This window comes from Mesoplodon bidens (assembly GCF_964165515.1).
Source record: "Mesoplodon bidens genome assembly, chromosome: 4".
In the NCBI taxonomy this organism is placed as follows: domain Eukaryota; kingdom Metazoa; phylum Chordata; class Mammalia; order Artiodactyla; family Ziphiidae; genus Mesoplodon; species Mesoplodon bidens.
In genome coordinates, this window is record NC_138160.1 from 138932464 (window position 1) to 138946719 (window position 14256).

At 51.3% G+C, this 14256-nt stretch overlaps 1 protein-coding gene across 1 annotated transcript in view; it reads right to left on the reverse strand.

Annotated features, from left to right (window-relative positions):
* The window catches only part of MED26 (mediator complex subunit 26), a 38439-nt gene extending 26776 nt beyond the window's left edge, over positions 1–11663 (reverse strand). The window contains exon 1 of the mRNA XM_081232352.1: positions 11338–11663. Coding sequence (XP_081088478.1) covers positions 11338–11409 — 72 coding nt within the window. The 5' untranslated portion in view covers positions 11410–11663. The remainder of the gene's footprint in view (positions 1–11337) is intronic.
* Between the last annotated feature and the right edge of the window lie 2593 nt (positions 11664–14256).

Consider the following 14256-nt stretch of genomic DNA (forward strand, 5'->3'; position numbering starts at 1 on the left):
CTCACCTAGAGCCAGCTGGGCCCAGGCAACTTATTCCTCCCCATCCCTCTGGGCCAGTCGCACTCCTGAGCAGGCTATCCCTAGGCAGCAGACCCTAGCAGCAACCTGCTCACATCCTTCCCCGTTCAAGTCTCCTCCAACTACCCCAGCAGAGCACTAAAACTTTCAGATGGCCGCAGGTCCATCCCTGAACCAATCACTGGCCAGGAAGACGCAGCCCCATGATTGGCTAGACCCCAATCACTAAGCATCCCATGGGCATGGACCAGAGGGAGGGAGGGGGAAGTAGGGGATGGGAGCTGGATGAGCTGCCCACCACCAAGTTTGTTCGCTACCATGCACACATCAACATCCAAGATGCTTCAGGCCAGGGACCACATCCTACTCTCAACAGCTTTGCTAAGCAGTGTATGTACATCCTCCTGAGAAAATTAAGGCTACAAACCTAACCTCTTCCAAAGCTACATGGTGAACAGCAGTCAAGATTCCAACTCAGTTCTGCTCAACTCTAAAGCCCAAGTTTTCCACCTGGAGAAAGACTGTCTTCTTTACTATGTCACCTACAGAGCTCACCTGTTACCCAGTCAGCCACACGGCCCCAACAGAGAGGGTGAAACATCCCAGTCTGGTTTTGGACACTCACTCTGGGGCCGGCAAAGAGGCAAGACCAGGACACAGGAGACTGGCTGGGAAGCAGCTACATCTCCCTAGTGATCCTGCATGTAGGAATGGGGCAACCAAGGGAGGTGGCCAGCTGAGCAGTGGGTTGTGGCACCACCAACCAAAAGCACAGCATGCCGAGGGCAGCAGGCAGCTGGACTGCAAGGGCCCATGCACTGCTGGAAGCCATGGTGAGAATACCTGGGGAAAGTCTTAAAGGCCAGACAGGGGTCCCCAAAGCAAAGCCAAAATACTCAAGGGGAAGGAGGCACCGTGGGCATGAGGTTTGGAGAGAGCGGAAAGGCCACTGCAGTAAGGTACAGGGAGCCAGAGGACAATGGGAACCGCTCAGTGTTAGGCCTCAGGCTTGCTTCGTTCCCAAGGAGATGCATTCAGCACTGACCCTGAGGCAGGTCACTGAGGACAGCACGATGACCCAGGGAGACAGCCTGGAGTGACAAGCATAAGGGCATCCTCATGCCCAAGGTTGTTGGCTCATCTTACAAAGCAGGTGATGCCACTTCCTATTTCCCCAACTTGGGGGAGCCCACCACCAACAGTACAGAAAACCATGCCCACTGTACTGACACAGGAGCATCATCCCCAGGGCAACATGCAGATTCCTGCTCCCCTAACTCTGAGTGGGGCTGATAAGCAGGTTCACCAGAAACCCTAAGACAGTCCCCACCTACCCGCCCCAGACCTCATTGTTTTTGTCCTGCCACATGGGAGGGCTACAGCAGTCTAGGGACACCTACTGCTTCTGTCTGCACAACAGACCCTGCTTCTTCTGCAAGCTCCTCCCTGACTTCTTGAGGGCACTGCCATTTTCTTACAAAGCCCCCTTCACCCCACCTCCAAGCCAAGCTGGAGTGATTCTCCAGGAGTTTTCAAACTGGAAGCAAGTCAGTGAATCCATTTTTGATCATGTCCTAGCTTTCAAGGGTTCAAATCCCAGAGCTGCTACATTTCCCGCCATGTGGAAGAAGTCCGTCCACAAGACACACAGACACACACAATGCTGAGGACAAAAAAAAAAAAAAAAACAGTTTCCCTCTCGGTTCTCCCACTCCAATTTCAATCCCAAACAGTACTTTGACTCAGTGGTGAGAGGAGAAAGGTTACAAGCGAATGCAGGATGAGCTCACAACACCTGGGAGGGTGATACTTTTGCCCTTTGGTGAGAAGTGAGGCTCCTGCACTCAGTGGAAGCTTTGGCCTGTTGACCAACCTTCAAAGGGAGAACTTTAAATGCTTAAGAATAAGAAGCTCCTTTAAAATAGAAGTGAAAGTGAAATAACCATTCACAAACCTCCTCGCCCCCAGACACGCCTAAAATGTAACATGTGGCCCACATCTGCCACTGCCAGGCTGCCAGCATCCAGCAAAGGGGGAGCAGACATCACCAATTTCGGGTGCTTGCCTAGAGCCCCCCAGATTGGAAGGGAAAAATGGAGGGACACGAAAGATCACCTGACCCAATGCATTTCAGTTAACCTAAGGGAGAGAAATGCATTTCAGTTAACCTAAGGGAAAGAAATGCAGGTACCAGTTTCTGGTAAGCCAGTGGGGGTGGGGAGGATGACAACGACGACGACGGGACGGGGGGTACAGACAAGAGGAAATGGGCAAGACAATCAGCTCGGACCAGACCTCCGAGTAATCATCCATACCTCTGAGCCCGAGAGAACAGAAGTCTGGAGAACTTGGCTCCTGCCTGGGTCACAGGCACTGTCTCCTTCTACCCAGGCTCATCTAGGCAGTTACTGCAGCATCAGGAGAGGTTATGGGGACAGGAGAATCAGCAGTGCTATTGTAAGGCTCTCCTGGACTCCTAAAGGGCTCCTTAGCCCAGGATAGGGTCAGAAGCTGCAACCTAGCACCTGCACTAAGAGAAGGTACCCAAGTGAGACTACAGGCAAATCAGAGTCTGCAGTTCAACCAGAAGGAGTGGGTACTTAGAACCCTGGCTGTGATCTGACGCCATCCAAACAATCCCGTTGCTTACGCCAGACCTCATATTTCAGTTACATCCATTCTGTCATCTGGACCCAAGTCTCCCAGGCCTAGCATGACACCCAACTATTTGAAGGTGCCCAATTACTGGAAGGCGCTATCATATCAAAGAGGTGACTAAACCAGCACTCACTCAGGGGTCGCCGCCAGCCCACTCCCCATCCCATTCTCCCATTAACAGGACCTAACATTTCTTGGGGGCACCCCCTCTACTCTGGGTCAGTCTGGGTGGAACTAACACCATGCCAAGATTCAGGGGTGAACCAACGAACACAGCCTGCTATTTCAATCAAAGTCCAGAGAAGGCACCGGGAAATCTCTGCTGGGCCTTCTGGGAAAGAGGTGACTTCTCTTTCTGCCCCTGGATAATGGTCAGTGAGGGTGAATCCCAAAGCTGCAGGGGCTGGGGAGAAGACACCCACTATGCAAAGGCAACACAACAAAAAGCAAAACAGAGAGAGGGAGTAAAGCCAGGTCGTCACCTGAGAAGAGACCCATTTCTGGGCCTTTAAGTAACACAAGCCAATGAGCCCCTCTGCGTTTAAGCTCCTGTCATGAGCGCAGTGCCACCCTCCCTCTGGGGAAAAGGGGTTAAAAGAATTAGTAAAGGTGCTCTGCCTGCAACTATCTAACTGAACACTTGAAGGAAACAATGTGAAACAATGAGCAGAAAGGGTAAACTCTTCCTAGTTTATATACCTACACATCAGGGTCACTCACCCCCCAACCTCGCATCTCTAAAAAGCTAGCCTGACAACTATTTGCCTGGTACAGATGCAAGGTGCACCAAGGGGGTAAAAAAAAGTTGGGAAGTGTTTACTGGAAGTGTTTTTCAGGAGGACTGGCTTCAAGAAGGAGGACACAGGTAGCTATCTTGGGGATCACCCAGGGGAAAGCGGATGTGGCCACCATCCCACGACCCAACCCAAGCTAGGCCAGGGACCTGATGGAAAGAGGGGTCAAGAGAGCTAAGGTGGAATAGGGGAGGCGGGAATATCCAAGTAAGGCATCAAGGAGACAAGGAGAACCAGCCCCCAGGTATGTGCAAGCAGAGCTGCAGCCAGCTTGGGGGGCCAGGCGCCATGCGGAACCAAATCTGACCGGACTGTGGTTAAGGGAAGGAGCTGAGGTACAAGCAGGACAGCGGGGCCACCGGCACCTGGAGGAAGGCTGCCAGGCCACCAATGGCCTCTTGGTGTGAGCCACGGTCATGTGCAGCTGAGTTCTCCATCAGTAACTCACCTGACTGTTGACGTCTGCACCACAGAACCCCCCATCACAGAGCCAAGGCCAGTCACCTACAAAATCACTTTGTGCACACAGTGGACAAGTGACTAGAGTCTCCACAGCAGCCATGAGGCTGACCCACCCACCACAGGGTGTGGCCTGGAGAAAGCATCACCCATTTTTTGGCCCTTGACGAATGAAACTCAGGAGAGGGGGGTTGTCCAGGAAGGGTCTGATTTGTCACATGACCAAAAAAGGACACAGGGTCCCAAGGTAGCATTTGAACAGTGTCTCCAGGGATCAGACAGCCAGAGAATCTAAGATCAAGAGCCACCTTCTCTGTCAGGGGTGAAAAATGCCAGCCAAGAAACAAAAAGGAAAAAACACTTCGCACCTTTTCCTCAGCCAGTTCAAGAGAAAGCAGAAAGTATTTCAGGTACAACTTTCCTCTGGGACAAGCGTAAAAACGTTGTACAGATGAATCCAGCATAAGGATCCAAATCCAGGCAGGAGAGTGGAATGCCTGCCTTGTACCCACTGCCCTCTCTTGAGTGACATGGGAGGCAGCAGCAGGTGGCTAAGGACTGGGGGGGTAGGTTCCAACCCTAGTGTCATCCCTTCTAGCTGTGTGTCCACTGAGCCTCCGTTTCTGCACTGGTTCCTGCCTCCCAGGGTTGCTGTACAGATTAAAGGTGAAAAGTGCTGGCACCTCACACCTGCTCAGTAAGCGCCGACAGCCAATTCTGAAGACCAGCCCTCTTCACAGGAAGATCAACAAGCATCTGAGCACCCACTTGCTGAAGAAGTTCTGGGTACCTGGGGAGTAACTCATGTTCCGCCAGCAAGGAGCTTGCAATCCCATAGAAAACGTGTTCAACAAGACCTATACCCAGCAGGAATGTAGGATTTTTAAGTTATGTACAGTGCCGGAAGGAGCCTGTCTTTGATTAAAGCAGGAAAGGTTTCTGGAAAAGGGAGGGCAGTAGGGACAACAGGAGGCCCCAACCAGAGGCAGTACAAAGGGTTTGATCTTTGATGTCACACACATATTTGACAACAAGCTATAACTTCATTTCAAAACATTACTGGATTAGGAGTAGCTTCTGTCCTTGAGTTTTCTCCAAAAACAAAAACAAAAAAAACAGCTACTCAAAGTACACCTGCCATTATGTGGAAGTTCCTGAATGTTTCTGATCATAAAAATGGACCCTGACACCCAAAAAGGTTAGGACCCACTAGGCTAGAAGATTTTAAGGGGGGAAAGGTGGTAGGATATGGGAAGGAAATGGAAATGCAAAACTTAATGTTTAAAAACACTTCACATTTAAGGTTAACCTAGGAAGATGCACTGGAGTTCAACTTTTATGCTGGGCACTGCTTATGTAGGAGGTGGGACACTGTTGTTAAGCCCACCGGCTTCTGAGCCAACCAGCACTGGGTTTGGGCCCAGAGCTTTCCCATATCCACCTCTGAGGCACTGGACAGATCACTTAACCTCTGCTCTCCCCTAAAATGAAGATGGAGCATCCACTTGCAAGAGTGGTTCAGAGAACCACCAAGGATGCAAAGCACTCTACACAATACCTGGCATATAGTAAGCGCTCAGTAAACGGCAGCTCTTCATTTTATAGCCTCCAATGGATGAATCCAGGAAACTCTGTTGCAGTCCCAGGAGCACTGGAAGGCTTTTAACACCACTTGCCTGGAAGTGGCACATCACCTGACACGACCCTTCTTTTTAGCAGCCTCCATATACAATCACAGAACCTCCAGGAACTCACAGGTCAAGAATCTGAGGGCCCAGATAGAGGGCCCAGTCCTGTCTGCACACCCACCTGGCATGGTGGCCCTGGACTCTTGAGCCAGCTCTGATGATAATCAAGAGCTCCCCCGAGTGCAACAGCACCTACCTCCCAGGAACTCCTGCCTTCCGAGTCCTAGGTTTGCCTCCGGAAGCCACACAGAGCCTACCTAACCCCAGTACTGAAAACGAGCCCCAGGCCCTTCACAGAGCCTGACACCTGCCCCCTTCCCATCCCATTGCTGAGAGGACAAACTGTTCAAGGATTTGCTACCAACTCCTCCAAACTCTCCATTCCCCTCAGGTCAGAGACAAACCAAGAATTGACTTCCTTTTCCTTCTGAAAACTCAAATGATGGAAAAAAATGATGATTCTAGAAAGCCATTTCACGCTCTTAAGAATTCTGAACTATCTTCGAATAAGACACATGGACTGTCCCACTTGGATCTAAGAGCTGTAGCCCTGTAAGGCTGCCGCACCCCAGACCATCCGTGTGCACACTCTATGCCTGCTCCAGGTCCCTGGAGGGTTGCAGCTGGGCACCCCCAGGTCTGCACCCTCCATATCCAGCACCATAAATGCTTGCTAGAAATGTTTACTCAACTGCTGAGCCACCTTTTCCAGTTTTACCATATTTCTCCATAAACAGTGTGCATCAGTTGGTGATTGAAATGTAAGTGTACTGCCTCCCAAGACCTGGAATTCATTCAGAGAGTACTTTTAAACACAGCATGCGGAATATTGGTAGGCCCTCCTTATTCAGGAAATGCTCTCCAGTTCATGGAATCCCTGTGTCAATACTTGCTCAGCGCTACTCATGTGCCTGGAGAGTGAAAAGGAGCAGTCTGAGAAGGCGCTCTGAGCATGGGCACTCACAAGGCTGGACTGAAAATGCGCTGCCTACGCAGCCGGCCACTGAGCCACAAACTCAGTCACCCAATCTGACAACCAGCTAGTGGGCCCCACAGGGACCAGGCGGACTCAGGCCAGAGCCCCCACCAGGAATAAAAAGAAAAAGCACAACTTCTACTGAGAGACAGAGCCCCCAGCTTCCAGAAGGCGGTTTACAGTGGGGGGGTGGGCAGGAGACCCCCTGAGGCAGTCACCGAGAGTTTGGGCTGGGTTAAATCAGTTCTGGATGAACCAGAACTCCATCTGAGAAGACACTCACATGGACACCAAAACTGAGGCAAAGTAAATACAGCTCTCCTCCTTCACCTAACTCCACGCTTGGCACCCCTGAGGGCATGTCCTGTCACACGAAGCTGCATCATGAGCCCGGGTGACCATGGTGTCTACTTATATCTGTATCAGGACAAAAACCCCTTCCCATAAGCTGATCTTGGACTGTCCTCCTAGGCCTCTGTGACCTCCAGCCAGCACAACATACCCTGATGAGAGCCGCCTCTGAGGTCCTCCGTGAAGACCAAGTGTAAAGTCCACCTTCTTCTGAGGGAGAGAGTGAATCACAACAAGGTCTTACACCTGCTTCACAACCAACACTGTCACCTGCCTACTTCCCAAAGTCATAAAATGCCACACTGCTGTCCTCACACGTCCTGGCCACGACGTAAAGGAGCAAAGACAGGAAGGTTACTGAATGTGGGCAACCAGTGTGATCAGGAAGAGTCCACATGCTTAGATTTCATATCTTCTAATATACTAATGAGAATCAGAACTAATAGTCTTCCATTTTAGAACTTATAAGATTCCTCTTTTCTGCAGGATCAATGGCATTTTAAATTAACATCAAAAGTACTGTAATCTTGAAGCAGAAAAGGAAGCTGGAACACAAGACTCATGAAAAGTTCCACATCAGCTGGCAGTTGCCACACCAGTGTGGTCTGGCCCAGGATTCTGTGTCCCTGACAGAAACCTTAAGATGTTTCCGGGACAGGCTGTCTAATGTCATCAACCTGTAAGATCTATCACAGGTAAATCGAACCCAAGTTGTAATCTCATATAAACTTGTGTGGGAGAGAAGAGGCTCCCACATCTTTTCTTACCAGCTCAAGAACACTGCCTTCTTTGCCTCTTCTGAAGCTGCCTCTCCATGTTTGAGAGCAGTATGGTGGCGTTTAAAGTTGGAAGCACTATCGCTTAATGACTTTGGCTAAGTTCCTCCCTAACTTTAGGGCAGTCACCTCACATTAAGTCAGTAGGAAACAAAGGCATCTTGTCCTCTCCTGGTCATGGGAGACACTCACTAAACAGTACTGTCATGATGTCGGCTTCTGCACCTGCAGAAAGGGGAGACTGGCTACTCACCCCACCTCCCTTTATAGGCTGTTGGGAGAAAGCAGGAGACTCTGCTGCACAAAGTCAGGTAAAGGATACATCTCTGTGTAGAAGTGTGTTAGTGTTTGTTATTCAGAAAATTCACACAATGTACCTTGCAATAAAAGAAAAAACTTCTAGAACAACAATTCATGTTAGCCTCTGCTGCGCCTTCCAGAATCTGAACCTGGATCTGGAAGGAGCTTTATGGGGCAAATACACCAGTTCCCAATCCCACTGTGCAGATGAGGAACCTGCAGTCCAGTGAAGCTAAGTGGTATCTTAACCTTCAAATTCCTAGGTGGGAAAATTATCCTTCCCCTGTGTCTCTCTGCAGAGGCCCCTTGGTCACCTCCCCTTGGCACCTGAAGTCTGCAGAACAGTGAAGAAAAGTAGTTCCTGAGGTTTCCTGCTGGAGAGCCCAAGAAGGAGTCTAGGGTTCAGTCAGTTTAACCAGCAACTTAGAAAGTACACCTAACGCTTCTGCTCTAGACAGAGAAGACAAAGCCCGAACTCTGGTGAAACAATGAGTGTCCGATACAAACGGGAACCTAATCATCTGCTGATGAGATTATGCTTGGGTGGACTGACTCTGATTTCTGGGCAGGAGTAAGACAGTCCTCAACTTTATCCATAACAAAACAAGATTAAGCTGGAACAAAGGCACAGAGTGCACTTAAGAAAGATTTCCAACACCCTGGGCTGCTATACACAAGGAGAGTAAGGTTTCGACTGTTCTGAAAAACCGTTAGTTGCTTTTTGAAAAGGAATATACAGAATTTACTTTATTACTAAGTTGAGAAAAATTATTAACTCAGAGCCTGATGCTATAGATATTCAAATACTCCAGAGGCTAGAATATAGAGCAAAGAAACAACTTTCCTCTTAAGAACTCCTTTGTCAGGGAGATGGTCAGAAAGTGTTACTTTGTTAACTTCCCTAAGTTTTCAGATACTTGTGGATATTAGGTCAGCTGCCTGACATTGAGTTTTCAAGCAAAAGATAAGTTTGTTAGCATACTTGCATGCCCATAAAGGTAAGCATTACATGACACAATTCTCTGTCACTTCTCTCAAAAGAGGTTTAATTTTAGTGTTGGCTCTTCAACACTGTCCCCATTTTTATTTTCCAGGTGCATCTTAAATATGTGTCAACTAACTATACAGAAGTGGAGTTCCTACTTGGGCAAGGCAGAAGAGAAGAACAGCTGTGTGCTGGCACCGCCTGGTTGGAGCCACCTAGCTCTCACCTGAGCCCAGGTCAATCAAGAGAAACTGCAGAAATAAGGTCACACCATCTCTGCCAGCAACCTATCCCTCCACGGCTCTGAGTTTCTACATGGGGTTTGCTCCAAGCCACACTCCTGTCAAACGGCTTATAACAATACTCAGGGATGTCACTGACAACGGCAGGATTTAAAGGTGGCACTTTCTCCCCACTCATATTCAGAGACAATTTCCCAATTTCATCCACCACACTTATATTAGTAGGACTCTACACACACCTATCACGAGTCCACCCAAATAAGCCACGTGAAATGTGCATTCCATGACACATAACACAACTGTGGGTTTGGCCTCTCTTCCTCCTGTACTCCTAGGAACCCTTTAGATTAGAGCCTTACACAACACTGGAACCCCTGAGGTCACTGCCCCACCTAATCTACAACATGGTGACTGCCCGTTAAAACGCCTCCTGATCCCAAAGCTTTCCTAGGTGGCGTTAAGGATCAGTGCTAATATCTCAGCAACCTTTCAGACTCTCTGGAAGGCAAACAAGCACATGGAATTCAAGAAATTACACTGTGAATGATGCAAAAGTCACCAGGGCTACATTTTTCAAGTCACTTGTTTTATCCTCTAATATTTCAGTCTTGGGAATTGCTGCAGCACCCGTTTCTGCAAAAATTCTGCAAGGTTTTTATATAGCTTGTGCCTACTCCACCCCCAAAGTCATAACAAAAATGTATACAATATTTCTTAAAGACAATTACCACCAAGTCTATCTTAATGGGGTCTGAAGACCAGGAATGACAGAATTACTTATGATACAGAAATCAGAGTCTTACAAAAATAACTCTATTTCTGCCAGAATTGTACAATCCAACATGAATTATTCCCAAAATGCTAGGCTAAAGCCTACTGCTAAAAGTAATCAGCCAAACTCATGTAAAGGAAAAGCAAAAGCCCCCATAGTGACAGAAACCTAACTTACCTAGCCAAGCCCAAGATGGTTTATTTCTTCCATCCCCAGCACATTAAAAAGTGGTTTCAATGGCCACTTCTTGGTCTCCCAGGAAATGCAGGGGCTCACTTCATACTTGGATGCTACTACATCTTCCCATTGCTGAACTGCTCCTGCCACAGGGGGAAATGACCCCTATGGCCGTAAACCACTCATAAAAAATATGAGAACGCGATGAGTCGTTCCCTACACACACGAAGCGGGGCAGGGGAGATCCCTCCACAAACAGTAGCCTCCGTGGAAGAGCACCTGAGAAAGCGACACCCTGGGGTTAACCCTGATGGCCTACGTCACGAACCAACAGGCTAGGACCCCAGGTAGGGCGCAGACAGCCGACGGAGGGCTCTGGGTGGAATGGGAGAGCAAACAATCATCTTTAATTCACTACCAAAAAGCGGGGCTCTGGCTTGGTCTGAGACGCAATGAGTACTTAGGCCCAGAAAGGTAACAGAAAGAATCCCACTCTCCACAGGATCATCTTCCGTCGGCAGGGACCCCAAGAGAGACCCGGCAAAGGCATGTCCACTCTCAGAACCAAAAGGGACTTTCCGAGTGCCCTGGGCACCCGGCTGGGTGCAAAGCAGGCCAGGGGGGGTCCCTCCGAAGCCAGGAAGGTGCTTCCAGACGGGAGGAAAGAGAAAGAGGACTTCCCTGATCACCCAGAAGACCGAGACACCGCCGGCACCGGCTCCCCGAGTCATACCCCGGACACCAGTTGCTCCACAGCCTTTCCCCCTCCCCTCCCCCCCGCCGGGAGGGCTTCCCGGGGGTCCCGGGTCCCCGGGGAAGGGCGAAGCGGGCGAGCTCCGTCAGGAGCAGCAAGGGTCGTAGAGCTGGAGCGGGAGAGGAGAAAAACCTCTGATCTCAGCTCCCATCTGCTCCCTCCGCCCAGGCCGCACGAAAGCCTCGGCCTCACGTACCGAGCGCCGCCGGGCTGCCCGACCAGCCCCCGGCCCGGGCCCGGGGGGCGAGAGGCCGGGATGGCAGCGGCCTTCGGGGGCAGGTGGGTGGCCGGTGGGTCCCCCGGAGCCCTGCGGGCGAGGGGCACTATGGAGGGGGAGGGTCCCGGGCCCACGCGGCCTCCACCCCAGCCCGTGCGGTGAACACTTACGTTGCTCTGGGGGTCGATGGCCTGCAGCAGCCGGTCCCTGATCTGCTGCGGAGACGGCGGAGCCGCTGTCATTGCCTGGGCGAGGCGGGGGGGGAGCGGCCGGGCCAGCGGGCGGGCGGGCTGAGGCGGCGGACGGGGGTCACTCACTCGCCGGCCTCCGGGAGCGGAGCCTCATGTTCCCCGCGGCACCGGGGGAAGTGGGGGCGCGCGGGGTGGCGGAGAGGGGAGCCGGGGCCGGGGCTCAGGCCCGGGGCGCCGCCGCCACCAGAGGAGGAGGAGGAGCCGCCGGAGCCGTCGCCGCTGCTGCCGCCGCCTCGAGAACCAAACTCCAGTGAGCAGCCCTCGCGCAGAGCACTCTGGGTAACCCGCGCCGCACGCAGCGTCGGCACCACACTGAGGAGGTTGGGAGATGGGGCGGGCAAAGACGCCAAACTTGGGCGGGGCCACACGCGGGCCCCGCCCCGCCCCTCTACGCATGCGCGCGCAAGCGCATTGTCCCCGCCCGGCCAAAGGGGCCGTTGGGAGGCGGTTGGGCAGGGCAACGGCCACCGCCTGGAGGCCCCGCCCCCACCCAAGCTGGGCGGGGGCCGAGGTTTCCGACGGAAATGGTCGATACGCGCCGAGTCCTTGAACCCGGGCGCTCTGGGTGGCCGCCTGAGGGCAGGGGGGCGGAGAGGACAGCGGAAGGACCCCTCCTAGGGCAGAAAAACTTTCCCCATTCTGACGGAGGTGACGGGAGTCGCGGGTGGGAGGAGCTGCCAAGTTTTCTGAGCCCGGGGGTCCTTCTCAGCCTCTCTGCGTTCCTGGGGGCCAGGAGGCAGACGTCCACGTTGTAGTTCCGTGCGCGGGTCAGCTGAGGAGCCGAGGAACGCTGCCGCCCCCGCCCCTCCAGAGGGCGTGGATGCGAGCCGGGGGTCTGCAGCGCCGAGGGCCAGGATCCCAAAAGCATGAGACTGCAAAGTGCCTCACGGAGGAGCCGCTGCCCTAAGCTGGGAAAGCCCCAAACCATGAGCTGACACCAACGTTGCAAACCTGTGTCCACGCCAGGGTTTCTCAACCTGGGCACCAGTAACATTTGGGGCCGGATCACTGTTGTAGGGCCTGTCCTGTGCATTGCAGGATGTTCAGTAGCATCCCTGGTTTCTACCCACTAGATGCCAGTAGCACCCTTTCCCCGCTGGGCACAACCAAAAATGTCTCCTGTCATTGCCAGAGGTCCCCTGGTTGGCAGAACCGACCCCTGTTGGTAATCACTGGTTTAAAAGACCCTTCTACCCTGCTTTGCGTGGAGATGCTGGAAAATTGAAGCCCTCATTCTCTGAACCTCCTTTATAAAGGAGGAAACTGAGGCCCAAGGTCACCCAGAGTTATAGGTCAAACCCAGAATTGTTAAATGTCAAGTCTAAGGGCTTCCCCCCCACCCCCGCTCCCTCACTGCCTTCTTTCATTGCTGTCTCCGCTCTCTCTGGAAGCTCTGTTAAATATACGGTTATGCGAAGGGGTAAAGGCAGGCTGAGTGGATTATTAGCCGCAGCCTCGGAAGAAATAACTTTTTTCGTTGTTACAGGAAGGCCTAGATTTAAAACAGAGGCAGCTGATGAGAACCACATGTGCGCCTTGGATCTGTGCTACACCTGTTAGTCTTGCATTTGTCATGCTTCTGGGAAGCATTTTTATTTGCAAAAACGGCGGCTTCCGCACGTGGTTGTGGTTGCCTGCTTCTGCACGTGTGAAAAGTTTTACACCACACTTGTAGGAGGCAATAAATACCGGCAAAAGACTTCTCTTTAATTTACTCACTCTCCCTCCTAGAATGAGGTGCTTTGTGTACACGGTCCCGGTTGGAAACCAGCCCACTTGGAGATATTCTTTATCTCACTTCAGACAAGCAAAATAAACAAGCACTCCCCCAAGTATATTCCGGTCCTGCCTCCCTTAATTTCGGACTCAGACATACAATATATTATTTTTTAAATCAAGGGTTACTTGGAAACAAGCAATTTGTTTCCCATGGGTCAGGTTACTTAAGAAAGATCTGGAAAGCACTCCATTTACCTGCTCTTTTTTTTTTTTTTTTTTTTTGCTGTACGCGGGCCTCTCACTGCTGTGGCCTCTCCCGTTGCGGAGCACAGGCTCCGGACACACAGGCTCCACGGCCATGGCTCGCGGGCCCAGCCGCTGCGCGGCATGTGGGATCTTCCGGGATAGGGGCACGAACCCGTGTCCCCTGCATCGGCAGGCGGACTCTCAACCACTGCGCCAGCAGGGAAGCCCTACCTGCTCTTTTTAAACTAAGAAGAAACATTAAGATGACTGTGAGCTCCACAAGGGCACTGATTCCGTGTCCCCAGTAGATAAAGGAGTGCTTATTAAATATATGTGAAATAAGTGAATGAATGTCTCATCCAAACACATGGCAGCTGTATGCACACACCCAGATGTATTTATGCAGTTCCACAGATCTGGCACACAGTGGGGGCTCAATAAATATTTAATAAATGAAGTACTTCATTAGATATAAATACACATGAGGATGCACATGGGCACACACAGATTCTGTATATAGTATATGTAGTCTTATTCCACATTTAACATATATACAAAGGGTGCTTATAAAGATTAAATCAGATAGCCACTAAATGGGAGTCTTGAAAATGTTAGCAGTTCTCTTAGGTCCAGGGTAGATAATGCAGTTCACCTAGCAGACTTTTTGCTTTGAGGAAGAGATACTTGAAATGGGAAAGTTGGGGCTCGAAGTAAACCCTCTTGCTATAATGGTTCTTCCCTGGCAATATGTCCCTAAAATTATTTAGATAGAGAGCACCAGCCCCACTGTCCTGAGAGGACAAGATCTTTTGTGTTTGGAATGCCTCACCTCTTAGCAAGGTGGCCCCCAAAGAGGAAGGGAGAGGGAGTGAC